Source organism: Etheostoma cragini, chromosome 11, assembly GCF_013103735.1.
Source record: "Etheostoma cragini isolate CJK2018 chromosome 11, CSU_Ecrag_1.0, whole genome shotgun sequence".
Lineage (NCBI taxonomy): Eukaryota > Metazoa > Chordata > Actinopteri > Perciformes > Percidae > Etheostoma > Etheostoma cragini.
The window spans coordinates 14,813,006-14,836,914 of NC_048417.1; the positions used below are offsets into that span (position 1 = coordinate 14,813,006).

Below are 23,909 nucleotides of genomic sequence, written 5' to 3' on the forward strand. Positions count from 1 at the left end.
CACCGACATCTGGCTTTTAAATTGAGTGGGGAAAAGTTAACTACAGATTTTTTCAGATTTTCCTCACATTTTAGATTTTTCTTGTTTAATATACTTTATCCTGCTGGTGCCCTCCAAAATCCCTCAAATTAAACAATCTGAGAAGGAGAATCACACTTTAGTATATACGTGCCCAAGTTAAGGCCATAACCTATTGTCTCATTTTAGCCAAACAAGGATACACTTCCTGAAACATGGAGCCTCATAATCAGCCTATCACCAGTACAGCTGCACCAGTGCCAAGTCATGGCTGGGTTTACCTATCAGGGGGCCTCTAGGGCCCTGTTAACATTTTCCGTTGGGCTCCAGTGGACCCCAGTGTTAGTTGCCTACTCTGCCCAAGTAATCCTTGGCCAAGTCTTTTTTCCATACATAGTAAAAGTAAGATTTCACCATTACAAACTGTTTTTTCAGCAAAGAATCCTAAAGGGCTACTCCAGCAATTTGGTATTGCACTTTCAATACATTGGGGGACACAAAAAAAACCAAATGAAGCAGCAACGACCAAGATATCAAGTTACAAGCTACAAAACAGTTGCTCTCACATTTTTACGCAACTCAATAGCACAGTTTAGGCTACTATCTGCCTCTTCAAACTCCTTTTAGACCCTCCACCTCCAATTGATTATGTAGATTCTATGATTTAAGCCTAAACCAAGATAACTGTAATAACATCAATCCCATCAGCTGTAGCCAAAGAAGACATTATGCAACTTTAGGTGTTGTATATTGAGAGTATAGTAGGCTACTCCTTGTGACTTGTAAGATCGGCGTCACATTAATATTAATGTAGGCCTATTATAATATTAATCTCTCAGTCAAAACAGTGCATAGACTAGGGGGGAGCTTTAAGGAAAGCCCCTTTACATGTCTACTGTGCACCTTTTGCATACCTGGTTGTAATACACGCACAACGTAAATGAACTCTAGTTTTTGTAGTCCAGGTGTTGACTGTTACCCGTGCAGAGTGAAGCCGTGAGCTCTACGCTCTTTCCCACGCCTCTCTCCTTCAATTCCTCATGTGTCTGAGCCGTGGAGGAAAAGAGGCGGAGCGAGGTGGTTGGGTTACACAGTCATAGGTTATAGTCCTGGAATGTGTGCGCGCCCCCGATTCTCTGTGTTCTCGTCGGCAGCGGGGCGCGCGGCACAGACAGACTCGTGTGCGCGCGCTGCCCGCGACAGGACAGGTCTGGAAGTGCAACAAGGAGGAGGCAGGAAAACGCTGCTGGAGCGGGGAATGATGGCGGTGAGCAAGAAGAAGGGACAAGTTTAAAACTGTAAAACGGGGACATTGTAGGTCATCTTTCGGCGCCTAACACGATGAAGCAATTAGGTGGTAAGTTGTTTACTTTTGTACTGTGTTGTGTGCAGAGCCGGAGTTAACATTTTCGACGGCTCGTACTTAAAATGCCACAATGAATTGTTCAGACGGAGGCAGTTACGTCGGGGCTGTGTTGAACTGTTGGCCCAGTAAGTTCAACTTTGTTTCTCCTTTTTATCTGGTATGTAGCGTTACCAACAACCCTAACAACGTTTAACCGATTGAAATTTGTACATTAAAGTAGGCCTACATAGCTGGCTAAAGTGACTTCCAATTCAAAACTATTTTGGTTTAACGTCAGCTAACGTTAACGGCAGACAACCATCGAATGCATAGAAACGCTACCTTCCAGCTAACTTACTAACAGTTAACATTCGTTTTCATGTTCTAACTTACTTTTTCAGGCTGTTTTGGTTTGCATACAGAAAATATATCTATGTATTAACTCATTTGAAACAACTTACGTAGCTAAGCCATGGTAAAATTGTGGTATCTGATCTCAGTATTAACATATTTTACTATCCCTATTTTCCTTAGATGACGTCGCTGTGAGTGTTTAGTTGAGACAACTATGCTCCAAATAAGATCCGACGGACCGATGGCGCTTGCGTGAAGTTGAGGGATAATAATAGTTAACCAACAAAACTTATCTGTCATATCTAATAGGGCTGCGATCACAAACAAAAGCCAAAATGATCAAAGCAGAAAGCAAAGGAGGCGACAGGACCCTGAGGAGCGCATCCCCTCACAGAAATGCATACAAGTCTGACTTCCACGCCATTAAGTGCTCTTTTGATGGGTCAAAATCCGACGGCGACTCATATGCAAATGGTTCCAGTGACACCCGGGAGGACTCCAGGGGTAGGCCTTTTGGGACCAGAGTGAACAAGATAAAGAACATATTCCTGCAGATGGATGGTCAGCAGCAGGAGTGCCAAGAGGGCAAAGTGACTTTAAAGCCTGATGTGTCTCCAGTGTCTCCACCAAAGCTGCCATTACCAGTCAACACTCACAGAGTTAACCTCAGCAGTGCCACAAGCCCAGAATCACACAATTTAGATAAAACACCCAAGGGGGAGGATGTTGAGATTGACAAAGTGGCTTTGGCAGAGAAGTTTTCTGTCACCAGAAAACTTTTTGAAAGGGGCATCAAAGAGCAGCCTGCAGCGGAAAAACAATCTACAAACAGAGTAGTAACTCGTTTGTCCCTCGGAAGTTCCTCTGATGAGGGGAAAAGCTCAAGAAGAGTATCAGGATCCTCTGAGACCACTGTCAAATCAGAGCAAACTCCTACATCAACATTTAAATGTCAACTGGATGAGAAGACTGATGGTGAGAAAAAGCATGTGTCTAGAGTGTCACTGAATTCAGGACCCATGTTCAAAAGGTTGGAGAATTGCATGGCAGAGAATGACTCAGAAGAAAACAACACAGCTGCTGGAATCGGAGGAATTGTGTCAGCTAAACAACAAAGTACCACTGAACCCTTACTGCCTTCCTCCCCAACAAGTGACAACTTTCAAACATCTACTTCTCCTGTGAAAGTTGCCACTAACTCTACCCCTGTGATTGATGCCACTCACAAAAATACATTCCAGACGGCATGTGTCATTAACAAACCAACAATGTTGGGGTCAAGTATTAAACCAACATTTCCAGTTACCAATGCAGCATACAAATCTAATTCTCCAACAACTAATGCCAATCACAAACCCCTCTCGCCAGAGCAAACAACCCCAGTTAACCATGGCTACAAACACTCCTCATCATCCAGTGATGGATTTAGTAGAACATCTGTTGGTGCGGATGAAGGCAAGCCACATAGTCCACCCCCAGGGGATGTGAAGCAGCCTCTCCCATCAGCTGCTGGGTTTCAGAACACCAACAGGGCTAAATACCCAGAAAAAGCTGGGAGTAATGACAGCATGGTACATAGACCTACCAGGGACAAACCATCCAGCCAGACCTCCTCACTGGACTCCAGAGGGTTGGGCATGGTACGAGCAGAACTAGTAGTTGTTCAGAATGAGTCTTCAGAGAGTGAGGAGAATGATGATGAGAACGTTGAAGATAATGTCTTTGAGGAACAGAGGGTGAAAAGCCCTAAAGACAACCAACTAACAGACCTGAAAAGAACCTCTCCACCAGAAAAACACTGCAACCCTGCTCATCATGTCTCAGCAAGAGATTCTTCAAAAGAGATACAAAGGATAGCAGAGACTGTGTATGAAGCTAGAGTCTTGGAGGACAACAAGCAATTTGGGTTGAAAAGGGTGAGACAGGAGGACAGTTCAGTTGTGAATCAAGATGGTAATGATAATTGTGAGGAAGATGATGAGGTAGCAGAGGAGGAGAGTGAGCTGGAGGAGCAGGTGAGACATAGAGCCTCACCAGTAGTGTACGGTATTGAGAATGCAGCATTTGTGGATGACAGAGATGTGGACCAGGTCCTCAGGGAAGAGGACGAGGAAGATGAAGAGGAGGAAGAACAAATGTATATGGATTATGAGGACTGTTACGAGACCATTGGTCTGTCGGATGAGGAGGACCCTCCCCCAAAGAGGAAAATCAAGTTTTCCACAGACTCCATTCAGGTTAGTATTTTTTTGTTGTTGTTTACATCTGACTGTGATGTTGCTGTTTAACTCAAGTGCCTAAAAACACATTGCACAGCACCCTCATTATAAACCACCATCTCACTGATTCAGCAACCTGACCTAGGTGTTTTCCCGCAGACACAAGACAAATTAGCGGAGACTGAGAATTAACGATTTTGTTGGGCATGTTGACGTAACAGCTGCTGCACTGCACTGTGTATCGTCATCCCCGTTCAGAAAATGTAAACTATAGTTTATTTAATCCTTGGGACCAGGGAGGCAGTTAGTTTGATGACTTCATCACCTGGTGCATTAACCCATGCAAAGAGATCAGGAGGGAGAAAAGGAATACAGAAGGTCTGCAACTAACAATTATTTTTATAGTCGATTAATCTGTTACATATTTTCTCGATTAGTTTTTGTTTGTTGTTGTCAGAAAATGTTGAAAATGTGGATCAGTGTTTCTCAAAGCCGGCAATGACTACCTCAAATGTCTTTTGTTCACATCTCAAGAAATTCAGTTTACGGTCACAGAGGAGTGAAGAAACTATAAGATATTCACCTTTTAAGAAGCTGGTATCAATGAATTTTTATTTAGTCTTAAAAAATCTGTCAAACCAACTAATTGATTATCAAAATAGTTGGCGATTAATTTAGGTTGACAACTAATCGAATAATCTTTGCAGCTCTATAATATAGAAGAATACAACTAAAAGAGGGCAGAATTGAGGTAGATACACGTGAACTTTAGACTGAAGACTAAAAAGCCATTACCACCCCTGAGTTACTGCACTGCATGGCTATCTTTACTTTAACTTAGAGTCGTTCGCCTCTCTAAGTAAATCATGTGTTGCTCTCATGAGGGACTTTTCACTTCTCTCCAACATGGATTTGAGGAATTCAGGGATTTTATTCACCCATATGATCTCTTTTACAGACCAAGCTATTTTATCTTACTACAGTTTGAGGAATTCCTGATTTTTACTATCCATTAATTTGTAAGAATATGAATCTCAGGATACATATGGCAAGAGTAGGACACTTTACGCATAGTTGCGCCAGTGGCGTTCAGCCTTTGACATATTTAGCAATTTTAAGTCTCTTTCGATAAAAGCGTCAGCTAAATAACATGTTATGTAATGAATCTTTTGTGAAAAGCAGAAAGGGACATTCTGTTTATTTTCTCTAAATTCCCTCATGTTGATAATGGCTATTAGTGATAGGTATGATATCTCTTCATTGAGGATAGAAGTCCTACAGTTAGGCTTGTAGAGTTGGGAACCCTCCGCTCCCCAACCCAACTCCTATCTGACAGAGCTTGACATTTGGAGAAACACAGGATCATACTGTAATTTTGTAGTACAAAATTGCCTGTAGTCTCATATCATAATATCCATAGTACCTACATAGCCTATATCTTCAAGCTTAACAGTTTTGTACTCCAGCTGTTGTAATCTCTTTTTGAATTGCCACACATCATGTTTTGTAAACCGTGCCAGTGCTTGTTCAAGGGTTGTGATGGAAGTGGTGTGAATATGTTTTACAACCTATTCCAACAATCACCAAATCTAACATTTGGCTAAATTAGGGAAAAACAAATCACTTCAGTGCATTCCACATAGCTTAGTGTTTATCCAGGCCTGTTATCTCAGGGTGTGGACCCCCCCCATCCCGGTCATACTGGTTCTGGGAGAGGGGACCACAAGCTGACCTAAAGTCACAACAAACAACAGTGGGCCTCCTCTGCCCAAAGTGGAACTATGACAGAGATGAACACAGGTTTATAGTTCACAACAATATGCTAGACTGTGTCACCTCTCTGTTGCCGTTCACATACTGCTCATAACCCTAGGACTGAATAAAAGACACTGTACCAGTTTTACATAATGTATTCGAATAATGTGTGCCGTTAATAGCAATGGGAATGTAGGGCTGCAACCAATATTATTGGTAACATTATTAAATTACCTATCTGCCGATTTTCTTTTCACAATTAACCGATAAGTCATTTGGTTTATAAAATTTTAGAAAATTGCATTAAAATTTCCTAAATGCCAAGGTAATAGCTTTAAGTTGTCCAACCAACTATGCTGAACCCAAATATATTCATTTCGCTATCACATAACACATAGGAAAGCAGCAAAATGTTAATTGCCAAGAAGGTAGAACTAGGTAATGTTCAACATTCATAAATAAATTGATTATAAAGTAGTTGCAGATATATTTCCTGTTGATTAAGTGATTGATCTAGTTGTTTAAGATCTACTGGAATTTAAGATCAAACTGTCCATAGTCCTTGTACCTTGCCATTCCATTACAAAAACCTGCTTTGTGGATGGACTAATAATATGTTGTAGTAAGCTATTAACACTAAATATTAGTTGGTATGAACTATGTTTAAAGAATTCAGACAGCTTTTTCCCCCGTCCCTTTTTAACCTCCAGGCTGTGAGAGCGCATATTATTATCCCCAGGGTGAAGCAGAGGATATATCGGTATGCAACGACAAATGAACAAGTGTAAGGTAAAGATAAGTAGCAAGTCCAAAAAGGTCCAAGCATTCTTTTAGATTTCCAATTTGCTTTTTATACAACTGCATGAATAAGTGCATGCAATGAACATGCTGGAAATAATAATTTGAGATCAATAATTTGAGATTTGTCAAAACAGTGACCTGCGCTTGGATGAAAACTATGGGGTCAGGGTTACATGGTATGCGTGCGTGTTAGCCAGTTAGGTCACACAAATATAGATCAGTCAACCTTTCTACCTGTGGCCTGGCTAACAAAGGGCTCCCACTAGCACTGCATCATTCTCCACAGTCTGCTAGTCATAGCTGGCACTGGGATCGAGCACACTTGAGTTTTAGCTAACAAGGAGAGAGGAAGTGCTTTGTGCTTCTGGCTCACAACGGGATTAGGTCCCTATGTAACTCAAGTCTATTTGACAGAGGTGGTGTCCTGTGTGGAAGAAAAGTCCTCCTTTTGGGAATTAAAGGAGACGTGCAGTTTCAACATGTATCACCCTTATCAGGGTTGAAAAACAAACCATGGTTGAAGAGGACTTTATCAGGCAGTCAAGATTAGTGGACACAGTTTCAATAATAATATAATAATAAGTCTTGTGTTAAGTCAAATATTGGATTTTTATGGCTGTTAAATGCATTGAAAATACTTGGTATGTATTTGCATTGTGATAAAAATATTCGCAATGGTAGAAAGAAAATGGCTAAAATAACTGCAATCATTTTATACATTATGCTTTGTGAAAGGATTCTTCATGTAGGATAACACAAATTCACACTTTATTAGGGCATAGAAAGGCTGCAGTCCCATTGCTGCTGTGTCAGTATATAAGTTTGCGCTACCCTCTGGCTGTATGAGCAGAATACATATTGGGTGTTAGTGAGGAGGTTGTTTCTTCCATAACTGCAAATAAAAACCAGACCTGTTACAGTGTGTCTAGGCATGTCCTTAGCCAGTGAGACTTTTTAACCTTTGATCACTTTTTGTTAGCAGTTTACAGGTTGGCATATACTGCAATTCGCTTTACCCTATAGTTTGGGAAAAAGCCCAGAGTTTTTGAATGATTAACTCTCCCCGCTGTAGGCGTTTTTATCTGGGCTGTCTTGGGTTTTGTGTTGCACATTGGAACAGGAGTCAAAAACCAGTTTACCATAATAAAAAGGACTAAAGCCAGGATCTGCACCTGCTGCTTTGCCCCACCGTCGCAAAGTCACAGGAAGTACCACTAGCATTGTGCCTTCTTGAACACTCAGGGTGTGGTAAAGGATCATAAAGTTCATTGCAACTGAAAGTATTCAATTACAGCTATAGTGCGTAGTTTCTGGAGTTTTTGAATGATTAACTCTCCCCGCTGTAGGCATTTTTATCTGGGCTGCTTCGGGTTTTGTGTGTGATGTTGCACATTGGAACAGGAGTCGAAAACCAGTTTACCATAATAGAAAGGAATAAAACCAGGATCTTCAATCTTCTGAACATAGAAGATGAAACTGAGAAATACAAAGAGAATTGTGTGGAGCTGATAGTCTTAATTAGCTTTGTAGCAACTCATTTTTGCAATGGCTTGAATGTAACAGACGTTAAAAGTTAAAGCTCTAACTATCAAGAACATAGAAAAGTGTATTCTTGGCATTTGTGAATCAATTGAGAATCATGGAGGTTAAGAATCACAATGATTATGTAGACTAATATTTTTTGCTGGAAAGTTAAAATTTGATTACAGCAGGACAGAATCCTCTACTCTTCTGTGTTCCATGTGATCAGTGAAAAGCAAAAAAGGGCATACTCCAGATTTGGACTCTGGCCTCTGTTGCCAACCCATCCCATAGTGTTATGCTTTCCATTTCCTATCTGTGATAGGTCTTCTGCTGGCCAGAGGAATGTGTCTGACAAGACTCCACCCTCATTCAACCGGCAGACAGGCCCTCCCCTTGTGGTATTGTGAGATCCTCCCAGCCACCTGGGCAAGTGGGTGACTATCCAACGAAACAGGGTGGAATACTAATGGAGTCAGCTCAATACTGTTCATTAAACAACTTGGCTTGGGATGAGTTTTGGGCTGATTGTGATTGCCTTAAACTCTTTCATTATGTGTTGATTACAAACGTACACATTAGTAGATGCTGTGTGTATTCACAAAGTTGACAATAATTGTGTGTTAAAGTTTTCAGCAACACTTGCAGCTGTTCATCCCGTTTTTGTTTTCAGTCCTTTGGAAAATATGATTCCATTATGGTGCTCTTCTCGGACTCTACCTGCTCCTGCTGTAGGCCATACATTAACACATAAAACATAACCATTGTACGTTCAGTTACAGTTTATGATTGTGAAGGGCATGCATACATGAAGTACTAAACTACATACCGGTAAGTTGACACCGGATCTAAAATTGGGCCCCATGCCTTCTTCCCTAATTACTCTATGATCTGCACCAGACCGCCACCCCTGCCACAGCTCGCTCGCACAGCATGTTTTGATTTGTTGTCTTTTTGTAGGCCAGCGCGTTGCCTACATTAGGAGCTCCCCAATTCAGTGGCCAGCCCTCGTTTTGCACTGGCAAGAGATTTCTTTGAATTGCCTTTCCTTGCAGCTGCTGACTCATTTCCCACATTGGTATTCTGTTTTAGGGAGGGGAATAAGGGAAAGATGGGAAGGGTTTCAGTTAGGGTGTGGGTATGTGAGCACACGTAGAAAGGACAGACCACTGCAGTTGTTGAAGATGGATGAAAATATGAAGATGGCCTAGCTGTCATTTGACCCACATCAAAACCTCAGTGACCGCAGTAATACTTTAGGGGTAGAACTTGACATTAAAAGAGCATGTTAATCCCTTGTTCTGTATAAACTTGTGGATAAATTGTTAGTTCTTCTTTGGTCTCTTATTGTTGGGGTCAGTCTGCCTGATCATCATTAGTTCAATGTTTTGGTTTAAGCTGATGGTGGACTGGGCACGTGCTGAACAATAAAGGAAAGTGGCACTGGTTTTGTCTGATAACTAGTTACAGTGATGATACTGAGCTGTATGTAAGGCTTGTTTGTGAGGGAAAGGCAAATAAAGAGATTGATTTCTGTCTTTATTTCAGAGATAACAGTGGTTGAATGATTAGGTTTCAGCAAAGGGCAGAGCATTTTTCAAAGAAGGCCTGGTAGTCTATGGCAACAGGAAAGTCCAACTTTGGAGTCGTGGGGATGAAGGGGGGAGAAGCCAAGCTGACTGCTGCTGCTCAGCTAATGCCGGGGCCAGGGGGGCAGTGATGCTCCCTAAAGGCTATGTTTAGACTGCAGGCAAAAGTTGCACAAATCAAAAAAATTTGGGTCAAGTGACCAGGTCAGACTTCTTCAGAAGGGTATGAACCCTCAAATGGAGCCCAGATTTGATTATTTTCAAATCAAATTCAGGCCACTTCCACATGCGGGCCATAAAATTAAGGGTTAGGGTTAGGAAGGTGGGGCGTGTTCGATAAGACCCAAAAAATGGTGAACTGTGCCTGGGCAGGGCAAAGCCAGAGAAAACTCTGGTGGAGGCCTGCTGCGGACAGACCGCTGTAATGAATTTGCAGCTATAACCCTGCAAAAGGTAAAAATAACCAATTTCTCTTTTCTCTTTATTATTGTATTATGTGAACAACCCAACAAAATCAACAATTAATTATAAACAATAAAAAACCGGATCTGAGCCAAAAATCTGAATTAAGCATTGAGACTTTTAAACGAAGCAATATTCTATTAGCCTACATTTTCCACCCTTAATTACAAAAGTCTCCAAAGTATAAACTAAAAGCATCTTTCATCCTTAATGAAATTTCTGTCTGCTCTGTTCTGTGAATTCATTTTTAACTAAATGAATTAGAAGTTAATAAGCTTTGTCTGTCCTATTTCTAGAAGTGCTTTCAACCTTGTTGTTCATGCAAAATAAGTCTCAAGATGCAAGCAGGAAAAAAAAGTAGCTTGCTGGATACTGAAAAGTGTTTTCAGTGTTTTTTAGTGCTATGTGCAGTGAAATCGCCTTTCTGTGATAAAGATAACGCACATCTACCACTATATATATTTGTCACACATTATACACCTATGGCAATAAGTAAGGAAGGACGAGTATTCCGACATAGGTGCACTCCCTTAAGTTGATGGAGGGTCGAGGCCCCATGAATGACATTCCTGCCTGTACCACAGCTGCAGGAGTGTGCATAATCCTAAAGTTTCTAAACTTCTTTCATTTGGTTTGGGAGGCAATAGGAGAGAGGTACCTGTAGGTGTACCAAATCAATACATGCACATATTGTTTCCAAGATAACACAACATGGTTCCACTTGGATAATGTGTTTAAAAATCAGGATGTTGTAGGACAGAAGTAGAAAAGAATTTAGTAATTCACTAACAAATTGAACAGAGTGATCAGTGAGGCATTCTGTAACTTTACTATCGGCACTCTTTTGGGCTGAATTACAAAGGCTACATAGTGACAGGCAGAGGGAAATGGAGAGTGTTTGATTCCCCAAGTCTTGACACACTGCAGTATCATGACCACAGACTATGTTGCCCAGATTAGAATTGTTTAGGCTTACTTGATTATGACATACTGTATGTACCTGTACTTATGGCGAATGTCTCAATCAGTCCTGTAATCCTATCTATCTGTCACCAATTGTTTCCAGATTGATTGTTTTTTAATGTATTAACCACAAACTGGGTTGCACTCTCTATATCATGGAAGTACCACTAAAATATTTGTCACAGGGATTACTGTCTCTATTATCCATGGTTGCACACTAGAGTTCTCTAGAATTCTATAAGTCTCTGGGTGCACAAGACATAAAAGCTTCTGGTATCTGTTGATAACTCTAACTTGCGGCGAACCTAGATACCTGTTTGATTACGTAGACTCATGCATTAGGTATGGTTAACTAAAAAATTACATGGTTACTCGTTCGGAGGTGCTCGGCTGGCAGTAGCCCATTTCCTGATTGATTATACTACCACTCCAGTGGAGGTGCTAATGAGGTAAAAAACCAAACAAAAAAACAGGCGTGAGTTAGCCCGTGATGGTGTCTGCCAAACTACAATTTACTTTTTACTAGTCTCTCAAAATTGAGCTGGTTCTTCTTTCCTAGTTCTATATGGACTGTGTTAGATCCAATGCACAAGAGCCTAACTAGAGCTACAACAACTAGTACAACTAGTAATGATAATGAGTAATCATTGACATTTTTTCACTATTTTCTGTATTTTTGTTGAATCGGCAGAATAATCAGTGAAAATGATTGTTTGTTGCAGCTGTGGTGCTATTTTAGTCTCAACACCGCATGAACTGTATCTACTCTTATTAAGTCCCTACACATGGTCCTCCCATCCCATTTCATGCTGGAAATTCTCACTCTATCTTGACCCCTTGAGTGTTTTCCTGAGTGGATTACAAAGACCATTTCGGTTTGGTGCTATCTGTGCTACTCAAGGTAAATGACATTTAGTGTTGTTGTATGTAATAACGCTTAAGGCTGATGTTGAGTACTGGGTATTGCCCGGTGTTTGAAGGGTAAGGGAGTATGTTTTTCTTTGTATTGTTCTTTATTATTTTTCCTTTGTGCTGCTGACAACTTGCCTTTGCTAGATCCACTGCTCAACTTTCCCCAGCTGTGTCCTACTTTCCACGCTGCTCGTGTTCGGCTGTAGTGTGTGTATGTATTTTTATAATTCCAACCAGAAAACAACCTCTGAGACACAACCAAGTGCTTTGGTTCTGCCTACAAAGTTAACAACTTCTTAAAACTGATAAAACTCTCATGAGTGTCTTGGGAATGTATCTTCTGCTTTAGTGTCATTGACACTTGATTTACATCTATTCAAAAATAAAATTGATTAATTAAAGATGCAAAAGAGCAGCCAAGAGTTGACAGTGCAGTCATTACAGTTAAATAACTAAAGATCATTTAGTAAAACTATTAATAATATTCCAAAGTATGCGGTGTAATTCTCCCTCCACAATGCTATTTCTCTCAAATGAAAATGTGTTCTTCAAGGATGTGTTAAAGAGAGATCACATAGACTTTGACATAAAACCTGAGAGCTGGACAACACTGTCATGGAATCATGACCAATAGAGAGCAAGCCTCTACCATGGTAGAGCATATGATCAAGACAGGAACCTACAGAAACTGAGGGAGAGATGTCTTTGTTCAGCTAACAAGATTTAATATGTGAAAAGTGCCACACATTGTCATTCATGACAAAGAGAAGATGATGAAAAATTCAAAAGTGAAAATCATTTGCCTCTGTCCGCGCAGATTCCGTACATACCCCTAAGTAGAAGCCTGACTGATGCTTAACTACTTGGTAAAAACATACATTAGAAGGTGGTATACTGAAGTTATGCACTTGATATTTTGACCAACACAGGTCTTCAGTACCTTCTCCAATGAGGAGTATGATCGGCGCAACGATGATGTGGATCCAGTCGCAGCATCTGCAGAGTATGAGCTGGAGAAGAGAGTGGAGAAGATGGATGTGTTCCCTGTGGAGATTGAGAAAGGTGAGTTTAGTAAAACACTGAAGGTCCTTTCCTACATGTCCTAAGCAACCAGCGAGAAACATTTCATAAGGGTGAAGCCTCTTTTCACCTAGCTGCACATGAAGCACAGTCCTGCAAAGGCAAACCGTAATGGATTTAAAGAATTATAGGCTGTGACACATTCTTGTAAATAGTATAGTCTACACAGTTACTAATCTTAATCCGTACACATTTTCTTTATTGTATCTTTTCATGTCAGAGTGTCAACGGCATAAACAAGTGGAATTGATTTGTTTGTAGTTCTTTCTAGTCACACTTTAACATTTTTTTTGCATTCAGGAGACAATGGACTTGGCATCAGTATTATAGGAATGGGAGTGGGAGCTGACCAGGGTCTTGAAAAGCTGGGCATTTTTGTGAAAACCATAACAGAGCGAGGGGCGGCTGAGAACGATGGACGGTGAGTTAGAGCCCTGAAACCTGAAACCTGAAACTTTTTGCACAACCCCACGTTTAAGTCTTGTTACAAAAAATCCCTGACAATGTTTTGTATACAACAGAAACATGGTACACACTCAATGCACTGCACCACCACAACAGTTTTTAATGTCACACTCTAGGAATTGCTCATATCCCTCAGGGCCCAGTGACACCCAAGACAAACAAACTGATGTATTTATAACTGGACAAGGAAGCTGGAACCGTAGTTGATAATTCTGTTTCCCAGGAATTTTTAGATTTGCTTTATTGCCAGCTGCATTTTGGCTACTGTATTTTTTGCTTTTTTTATTTGTACTACTATTCTGAAGGTGGTGCGTAACTCTTCTGTGGAAATGCATTGAAAATCTCTCCTGAAAATTCTCCTTATAATTACTATTGTTTGTGTCTTTAGCATACAGGTGAATGACCAGATAGTGGAGGTGGATGGTATCAGTCTGGTGGGTGTCACCCAACTGTTTGCTGCAACAGTCCTGAAGAACACTAAAGGCACAGTGAGGTCAGCTCAAAGCCCATCTCTTCAATTTGTTCTCACAATTAGAAATAAGTGGTCAACAGTATTTCAATCTCCTTCAAATCCAGAGGAGAACGGAATGAGTATTGTTTTGTTTATTGTTTAAGTGAAATAGGCAAAGAAATGTGGCGTGTTAATGATTTTGAATGAAACACCCACACATGATGTGGTCGGGCCTAAACTGCATCTCAAAATTTGCATTTGGCTATAGCAAAGTAAGACATGACAGAAGCTACAGTGAGGTATATTCAGACAACATGCAAACAATTCCATTATATGGGCCAATAACACATTGCATTCTAAAAAACAGCTTCCTGATTGGACGAGAGAAGCCAGGGACACAAAGTGAGGTAGCCCGCCTCATAAGCGAGACACTAGAGCAGGAGAAGAACCAAGAGCAAGAGCAACAACACCTGGATGACCCCTATGAGCACTCTACAGAGGAGGTGAGTCAGGACTTAATTAGAAAGCTCTGTCGCTGTTCAACCTTATGTTCATGTCATATGGGATGGATCAGAATTTACCTGAAAGCCACATGATTGCATGATTAAGTACACAACCAATACCCAAGATTCCTAGTCATAATTACAATTAGGATGTTGATGTGAAGGGTATTTACAAATCGGGTACTCGTAATTGCGATTGCTCCAACATAATACCAACACGGCATTAGCCCCTTTGCCACGCCTAGTCCAATCCCGCTCAGCTCAACCAGGAAATGAGCAGCTGGCTGCAAGAAAGCCATGTGTCACCATTCTGCTCTGTTGGAATGTGTTTAGTCAACCGTTGCCTGTCTGCTAGAGTTGTGAAATGTTTGCGTTCTAAAATTTAAGCAGCCACAAGCTCCTGTTTTTTTACATGGAGAGACTGGACAAATTATATTTACTGGAGCAGACAAAGATTTAAAAATAATGTTTCATAGCCTTTAGTGGGGAAGTGGACACCATTTTGAGTGGCTGTGTAGTTATGCAAATTGGGTGTTTGTGTGCTATAGACTTGTTATCCACTGAGAATATTGTTCATGTTAATGTGTTCAATGCTGCAGACATGTTACAGACATGTGTAGCATGTGTTACTACTCCAGTGTCTCCCCATGAACCAGCCTACTAATGTTTGGTTATGATGCATTGATTACAATGTTCCCTTCAGACTATGGTGGACTATGCCACTGGGAGTGTTGTTGACACACGCTGAGCATGTTCCTGGGCATACAGGGTGTGTCAGTGTTTCCAATATGTGTGATGTCATATTTCAGGAGGAGCGCTATGAGGAGGAGGACGGAGTGGATGAGAGGATTCTATGCTCTAATTTCTCTCCAGGGCAGAACGTAGAGCTGTTTCAGCTGCCTGATTCAGAGGCTTTATTTATGCCGAGCAACATGGACAGCTCTCAGATGGTCTTCAAGCTCAAAGAGGTATCACCCACACCATGACTTTCAGTCTTCTGTGATTTTTTGTTAAATATATATATATATATATATATATATATATATATATATATATATATATATATATATATATATATATATATATATATATATATATATATATTCTAATAACACAAGACTGAAAGTCTATATATATATATAAGTTTCAGTATTTTGTCATTAAACGATTATTATCAACATACACTAGTGTATTTAACCAATTTGTTTTCTCGTTTTTGTTCCTTAGCTGCAACTCAAGCACAGCATTGCTGCAGCTGAAATAAGTCAACTAAAGGAAAAGGTATGATGAAGAGGAAATTTACCTTTTTTAGTTTTTTTGTTTAAGCTATTCAACGTATTCACATAACACACAAGAGAAATACATACAGTACAAGTCAAAAGTTTGGTCAAGTTTTCTTATTCACTTGAATTTATTAATACTTTTACCACTGCATTACAACCAAAACAGAAAATAGACTTTCACAAACTTATTTTTTAGTTTCTTCCATCAGTAATTATACTGTATAATAAAATGGGACCTGTTGTTTTTGTACTTGTGTTTCTAGGATCCTTATTGAAAATTAGCTTTGATAGTCTCATGATAGGCTGTACACTTAAATGATGTTGTAGGATGTGAAATATTGATGCAGGAAATCAGGGACAGACAAAATGTTCTTTAAAATTACTATTTAATACCACAAGTAACACCACAAGACTGTCCGAGGCCGGTGGCCCACCTGCAAATTTAATTTAGCCCACATAAGTAACATGTCACAATCTTTGTACAGCTAAGGGCATCTGAGGAGGACAGATCATTGTGGGAAGCCAGGGAGTCTGCACTGGAGCAAAAGATTGAGGATAGCAACGACAAAATCTTGAAGTTGGAGAGTTACTGGCTGGAAGCCCAGGGTCTGTGTAAGACTGTGAATGAACAATTAGCTGAGTCTCTAGTCCAGCATGAGACCCTGGACAAGAAGTACAACAAGGCCAAAAAACTGCTCAAGGACTACCAGCAGAAGTGAGTTTGTCTGGAGTTACACAACCATGCACTGTTGGACGGCTCAGTGTCGTTAGATTCAGTGGTTTACTCAAGTAAATGTGTTCATACAACCCAGTTGAAATGAAAAAATGTTGAACAAATAAAATACTTTACATCGATATTAAATATTGTTAGACCAAGGAATAAGCTCTGATTTTCCATTTTGTAATTTTTAAAGTAAGTTGTTTAGTGATAATTACGAAAATTAGAACGTGTTTACAAGCTGTTTACAAGTACTGAAGGGAAACCACATTTCCTTGTTTCCTCCCCAGAGAAATAGACTTTGTGAAGAAAGAGGAGGAGCTGAAAAAAATTCTAGATGAAAAAGACAAGTGTTACAGGGAGCAGCTGGAGAGCTTGCAGAACAGGGTAAGACCCCAGCTGGAAAAAGAAATGCTTATACAGTACACCACAGCAGACTTCCTAGAGAAACTAAAACAAGCTTAAATATTGTTTTGTCCACAGATCGCTGTCCTGGAGTCCAGAGGGGCCTTAGATGTGGAGCGTCAGAGTGGTCTGGACTCAGCAGCAGATAAAAGATTAGTTGTCCAAGAAACAGTCACCGCCACACAATCTGTTGACTCGCTAATAGGTACAAAGGGTTACAAGAATTAAATTGAATCTAAAATGGAAGTACACACTTCACACTTTGTGTGATCTGCAAAACATTGACAAGCACACATAAACGCCTGTGTGCGTGGTAAATAATTTAAAATGTTCACAGTGTCTTATGACTTATTTGGTATTTGTTTTTTTCTACTGTGTAGAACAAGGCTGGAGTGAGTTGGTTCCTGAGACTGAGCGCTTGGACACCAGTGCACACAGAGCAAAAGGCCTGCTGGCTCAGAAGGCCAAACGTCAGCCTCCGTCGCGGAACAAACTGAAGGAGAGCCTCGCTGTGGCTTCAAGTCATTCTCAGGTCAGTCAGGAACAGCTGATAGGAATACCTTAATATGTTGTATGAGCATGTATTTGGATGGAACAGTCAGCCACCTGATGCCAGACGTTAGGCATGACATGAAAGCTGGAACCCCATCAAGGAAGGTTATGCTTAAAATGCTATCTTGGATGTAAAACTAATGCTGACAAAACACCATGCATCTCCCTTTTTATAGAAGAAACAGAGCACTTATTTACTAGAGTAATATTTAACTCTGTGAATAAGAGTTGACCCATCACAGTTAAATGTGGGATTTTATGCAGGGACAGTATCTGACAATTGTGGTGCCATTTATTTTGTGACTAATCAGTCTTCTTGCTATTTTAAAGCAAAATGTAGAAAAACGTCATTGCTGTGCTATGTAGCACTTTCCCTATAAAAACATAATTGCCCTAAGATAGTCAACAGCTATTCTAAAGTTTTGTCAGGGACCTCATTGAGTGTCATTTTGCCTTAACAAAACAGTAATGCACCTTTCAAATTTGTGTTTGTACGTGACTCAGCCAATACAAACTGAAGCGCGGCGTTTTCTGTTATAATAAAACTTTATCCCCTCTTCCTTGCATTGTCCTTAAATAAATATAAGCCGTGAATAATAAGCTTTGTCCCCTCAGGAAACTGAAGTAGAGGAGGAGCAGGAATCTCCCAGGAGGAGGAGGTCGATCCAGGAGAGCCTGTCCCTCCCAGTGCCTGTCTGCTATCCTGGGAATGGACAGAAAGATGATCCAGGAGAGACTAAAGATGGATCCAAGAGTAAGGCAGAGCTCTCCAGCAGCCTGTCTTTGTCACTGTCTCAGGGAGACAGTGTTGAAAGCAGCGGAAGTCCTCCTATTTCCCCTCCAAAAGACACCTTGTTGCATTCTTCCCCCTCTGGATTTATGCACAATGTCAAGAAGAGGGAATCAAAAGGAAAGAGCAAAGGTATGCAAGACCAAAATGTGATGACTGCAATAGCAATACTTTGTGTTGTATTGTTCCTGAGCCTGATTATCGTTTCATTTCAGAGGAACTAAATGAGGCCTCATCAGCAGGAAAACCTAAAAGACGATTTCCAGACTTTGGGTAAGTCTCCATAGTGATCTCTGTCATTCCTCTCCAATTTACCATAATTTTTGCACTAATGAATTTTTTTTTACTAACTGGTCATTAACAGAGGCCTCCGGAAGTCTGGTGGCAAAGGAAAAAAACACGACAAGGAAGCGATGAGATCATCTTTGGACAGCAGGTACGTTCAACTGTATTTACATCAGTTCAAAGGTAAGAAATATTCCAAAGATCTGTTGTTCTTTTTCATGTTTTGTAAAACATTTTTTGAGGTTATTCATTGCTACATATGTTAATGTTTGTGTAACAACTACAGAATGTTGGCAAAAACAATTTTTTTTAGTCTAATATAAATGAAAACAAACTTTACTCAAACAAAAAAAGGCTTGGGTACAGTACAGTAAATGGCTCAACTCCTTAGAGACCTTAACTGCCGTATTTACTGAATCTGTTGCTCTGTGGGTGTAAATATTGAGCTAAACAAGACCAGCTTTTTACTTTCTTATTGCCCAATCTTAATATAGTTTTCTATAATATACTTATTGCCACATTTCATTTGCAACAAGTCATGCTGTCACATGTGTAAGCCTGAGTGTAGACATCTTCCTATTTCTCCAATATCCAGGGGATCAGCGGAGTTACTGGAGGAGTCTGGAGGGAACCTGTCTCCTGCAGATTCAATGACTTCCATCCCCACCTGTATGCCCTTCTCCTGGTTTGGAGACAAAGACCGGGACAAAGACAGAGAGCCCTCCTCTTCCAGCAGCAGTCTACCATATGCTGCAACTGAGACCAGCAGTGAGCAAAGCCAGGACCGCAAGAATAAGGTTTGTAACTCAACGTGAACATAAATGTTGAACAGAGACAGTGTTAGCATCCAGCACGTTATATACAGTAGTATTAAGATATGCCATCATCAGGGGTCCCCACTTGATCCCCTCGGCCTGCTGCAGAACAGTCCTTGTCGGTCTTCTCATATTATATTTTAATCTTAATTGAAAGAGTAAAACTTGTAAAAACCTAATGGCTGGCGGTTTCCAGACATGTGTCGTCATTGACCAGTTCTCCAAACAAGCTTTGCGATGCAAAATCTACAATAATTGGATCTAATTAGAGAGAGCCATTAGAGAGAGTTGGCAGAGAAGGGTTAGGTACCTTTCAGATAAGTTTGCTAATCGTGACACATCAAATGCATCCAGTGAACCGCACGGCTAACTGTCACACAGGCGTCAAGTTGGTTTTCCCACAATGCTGTTTATCGAGTTGAAGACACAAGCGGAAGAAAATTATTATTAAGGGAAAGTTTTGGTTTTGGCATTATGGTACTTTTTGGCAGTGCTTTGCTGCTTGGACATTTATCTCACTGAACCGTGTTTCCTTTAAACAGACAAATCTCTCCTGGTCCTCTTTATTCAGTCGCTCATTAGATTTGGTACAGTATATGCATCTTTGTTTTACCTTTTGATTTTAAATGCCACAGTAGAGCCTTACTAACATATTGAGTTCTGTGATTTGTAGTTTCTGACCTCAACACATCCTATGAATAATTTCTTTTTAACTGGGTATGTGGTAAACTAATGTTATATCATTTTCCTTTTGTATACAAATAGAAAGCCTCGTAGCGTGTATAAGAGGATATGGATGAAGCCAAAAATAGTTTCTTGGCCTTGTTTCACCAGCTAATCAGAAGTTTAATTGGATATTTGTGTGTCTGTGTAACATCAACACTAATGGCTACGTTTTATATATTGTGCCACCTATTTTTAAAAGTGTTATTCTAGCATTATTATAATGCTAGATGTAAATTAAACTGGAAATGAACCTGCACATAGGTGGTGCAATAGCCTGCTGGTCTGGGTAATATTTCCCTGATTCCAAATTTGACCCACATTTGTGTCTGAAAACGTATTAATAAAAGAAACGCATTAAAACAGATCACTTGATGAATCAAATAGCTAATCTAATAGCATCTGCTCAACTAAATTAAAAACATTACCCCATACCTGAATTAGTCGAAGTAGTATCGCTAGTTGTTGTAGTCTAGAGGTTGTTGATGTAGTTTTGGTGGTGGATTAGTTTTGGTCACCTTTATGTTTTTGTGTGCTACGTAGTAGATCCTTGATCTTCTCCCTTCGTTTCACATGTTGAAGATCAGTCACTCATTGCTCAAATCAATAACCTGGATTGCTGCCACTTTAATCATAGTTTCAATAATTAACCATAATACTTTCTGTCATTATGGAAACAGCACGGCACTTACCCCTCCCTCACAACTGTAGTATTGTATTTGTTTGCTTCTCCAAGTGAAGAACTCTTGTTTGGTGATGTGTTGCTTTAGTAAATGCGTTCCTTGTTTCCACTTGTTCCAGAGTTTTTCAGTCATAGATGATTCTAGCCCTGCCAGTCCCAGTTCAGACTACTCTGGGTTAGTTGCTGAACCCAATCTGTCTGGGCGCTCACACACTTTAATCTTCTCTTCCAGCGAGGTGAGTGCTCTCCTTGTTGCGCAGTCACAAAAGCTGTGTGAGACGCCTTGATGCAGCTGAAAGGGGACATTCTCAAGCATGCTCTTTGTGCCTACCCCCTTTCATGGCTGTGATTAAATTGTGAATGCAGAGGAAATAGAATAGAGATGCATGTATGTAGAGCTATTTTGTTTTGTGTTAAAACCAGTCTTGTGACTTAGCTTTTCTTAAGTCATCTGTGATGTTAACAGTTTGTTTGTACTTTTACCTCTGTTAAACCGCCAACCAGTGCTTAATATTCTTTACCAGCTTTGGCAGACCACAGACTGTTGACTGCTCTGCTGCCTGCTCAGTGGTGTTTCAGCAGCCTCATTCTCTGGTATCACAGTCTCCAGTGTCTCAGTCTCTCTTAGTAAAACATAGAGTATGAAGACGCACACATCTGAGAATGTTATTGGTATTTTGCTGTCATTGCCCACTTGTGTTCTTGGTGCTAGCTTGGGAAATTTGTGCAATGCACACAGTTTTGTTCAACAGAACTTTCACTACATGTTATTTTTGTTTGTTGTTTAAATGTGTAATTGGTTTTACTTTTTTATTTTATTTTGTTCCATTAGCCTCGCACCCTCACTAAGTGGAACTGCATTTCTGCAATCTCTCCACCTACAGAAATAATGAACGTACGTATTTGTATTATCTGTGTCTTGTGTAGACTTTGGATGATGAACCAGCTACAGGAAAAGAGTATCATTGGCAGAACCGGCCAGTCTCTGAATGGACCAATCAACAAGTCTGTCACTGGTTGATGGGCATGAATATGGACCAATACACACCTGAATTCACAGCTAAGGGAGTGGATGGCCAGCAGCTCTTGTACTTGGACAGTGACAAGTTGAAGGTAAAATATAAAATAAAACCGCATGATGATAATTAACTTAGAATTACCTGTATATTAATGGAATGATGGTTTAAGATTGATGGTATTATGCTTATTTTTTACTTTCTTTTAATTACACATGGCCTCTTTAATTGCAAAGTAAGCCATTATTTAGTCAAGCCATGTGGGCCTTTTACTGCCACCCCGTGGCCAGAATATGATTGCATTATTATTTTTGACCCAAATCTGTGCTCTTTTTTTTCATCAGGCACTCTGTGTTTCAAGTCAAAGCGACCGTTCAACTATCAAGAAAAAGATTAAGGAAATGCGCAGGGCCCAGGAGAAGCTGGAGAAACAGCGAGAGAAAAGAGAGAAGGAGGTCCGACGCAGCGGGAGACTTCCAGTCAGTACGGACTCTGTCTGCTGAGGTAGCAGCTCTGTTCTGATCTCATGCTGCTCAGAAAGTTCATCACTGGCAGAACCCTGAGCAACCCTTTTTTCTTTTCTTTTTTTTTTACTTTTGGTGCCATGACATTCATATCACATGGATGCCAGGATTGTAACCTGTACCAACTGAGGTGCCAGTTGTGATTTATGTTTATACTGAATATTTTCTCATCACATTTTTAACAAACTTCAGCTCAAATCATTTTAACGGAAAGATGGGGAATTCTTTTTGGGTATATGACCAAAAACACATTTTTTTACCACTAAAATCTTGATGCTATAATTACATCAGTCTGTTTTCAGATTTGATGTAGTTGTTACAGATCATGCACACATTTACCTATAGATGTTAAATGTATTCTGCTTTTTCAGCATTTTATATTTTTGCTAACTGGCCTGTTTCTATGTACAACTCTTCTGTGTGAACGGTTTTTGTACATTTCAGATAAAAGCACTATTTGTCTTTTAAGCTCCAAGCGGTGACAAGGTTTAAATGTATAAATGTTTTATACATGTGCTTATTAACTGCATATCTTTTTTTTTTTTTTTTTTTACTTAAATACCATTGTTCATTTTATACTGTCTACATTTTTCTACTAAGTAGAATAGCTAGATTGTTGTTTTTGCTGAATGAAAAGCAACAAACAAATCAAGTGGGGATGTGGTGAATGCTGCTTCTGCTCTCTCTGACTCTGGCTGTGTCGCTGAGATTTTCCCATGATGCTCCATGTAAATACACACAGCACGCAGGTCTGCTACACGTACACCTCACTGCTCCATTAGACGGTCAGATGGATCTATGACAAGGACTTGTGTGAGTCGGGAGCACAGCGTGGTGTGAGGCTGTGAAGCTGAACAATGAGTTGTTCACTGCCAAACAAAGTGCTTCCCTTCTCCTTCTCACGCAAGACTCCATGTTCTGTATACAATACGACATGTTGGACTGCAAAAAAATCATGTTTTCTGAATCGGAGTAACATTTCTTTGTACATAACATCAATAAACTAATTTTCACCTTATGTGGTGTTTGTATTGGGTTCTTCCTCCCTTCTTCAGTTTGTTTGCATTTACATTGAGCACCAAATAATTGCGCCCTGAGTCAACAGACCAACAACTAAAGAAACTGGCCATTTTTAAGTGAGGTTGTTTTGATTGCAGGGCTGTTCTCTTATTCTGTTAACATGATTGTCTTGTCCCTCAGTAATCCATACTGGATTATGCAAGGCTTCTGTCAGGAGGCATTTACATTGTGTTCAGTCACTTAATTTGCCAGATAAGCAGTAAAACTATTTTTTCTGCTTTTACACAAAGTCTCACAGGATTTTTTAAACTTAATATTCACTTTTAAAATAAATTCTACCCATGTCACTGTTGAATCATCATCATCCCCCTTGAAAAAACATACTGTAACATTGTCACACTAAAAATCATTTTATTTAAAATCCCTTGAGTAAATGTCGGTATTTGTTGCATTCACTGTAGTAAGTGTAAATTAGACTGCACAGCCATTGGTTATAGTTTATTTACAAGGAAGAGTCCTTAAAATACAACCACAGCAGTCCAAATATTTTGCTCTTGTACTGCAAGTATTGTAAGTGTTACAACTTGTGAGAAAAGATAAGCACATTGCTTCAAATTAACTGAGTTTCAGATGAAAACTAAATAAGTTGCAAACCCAA

General features: G+C 40.0%; 1 protein-coding gene across 5 annotated transcripts; it reads left to right on the plus strand.

Annotated features, from left to right (window-relative positions):
- The first annotated feature begins 1,152 nt into the window (after positions 1–1,152).
- On the plus strand, positions 1,153–23,249 carry ppp1r9ala (protein phosphatase 1 regulatory subunit 9A-like A). 5 transcript variants are annotated; one of them, XM_034885004.1, is made up of 20 exons: positions 1,153–1,285; positions 1,898–3,954; positions 12,869–13,001; positions 13,320–13,440; positions 13,873–13,977; positions 14,303–14,438; positions 15,248–15,406; positions 15,666–15,719; positions 16,207–16,436; positions 16,730–16,826; positions 16,923–17,049; positions 17,225–17,376; positions 18,012–18,318; positions 18,402–18,459; positions 18,551–18,622; positions 19,067–19,268; positions 19,829–19,873; positions 20,811–20,927; positions 21,619–21,804; positions 22,052–22,309. In XM_034885004.1, exons 2-20 carry the CDS (start codon positions 2,053–2,055, stop codon positions 22,208–22,210), a joined length of 4,362 nt encoding a protein of 1,453 aa, XP_034740895.1. In that variant the 5' UTR covers positions 1,153–1,285; positions 1,898–2,052; the 3' UTR covers positions 22,211–22,309. The 5 variants fall into 5 exon arrangements, with proteins under 5 accessions (XP_034740895.1, XP_034740896.1, XP_034740897.1 ...); XM_034885005.1 differs by having other exon boundaries at positions 1,172–1,375; positions 22,052–23,249; XM_034885006.1 differs by lacking the exon at positions 19,829–19,873 and having other exon boundaries at positions 1,172–1,375.
- Positions 23,250–23,909: the final 660 nt, after the last annotated feature.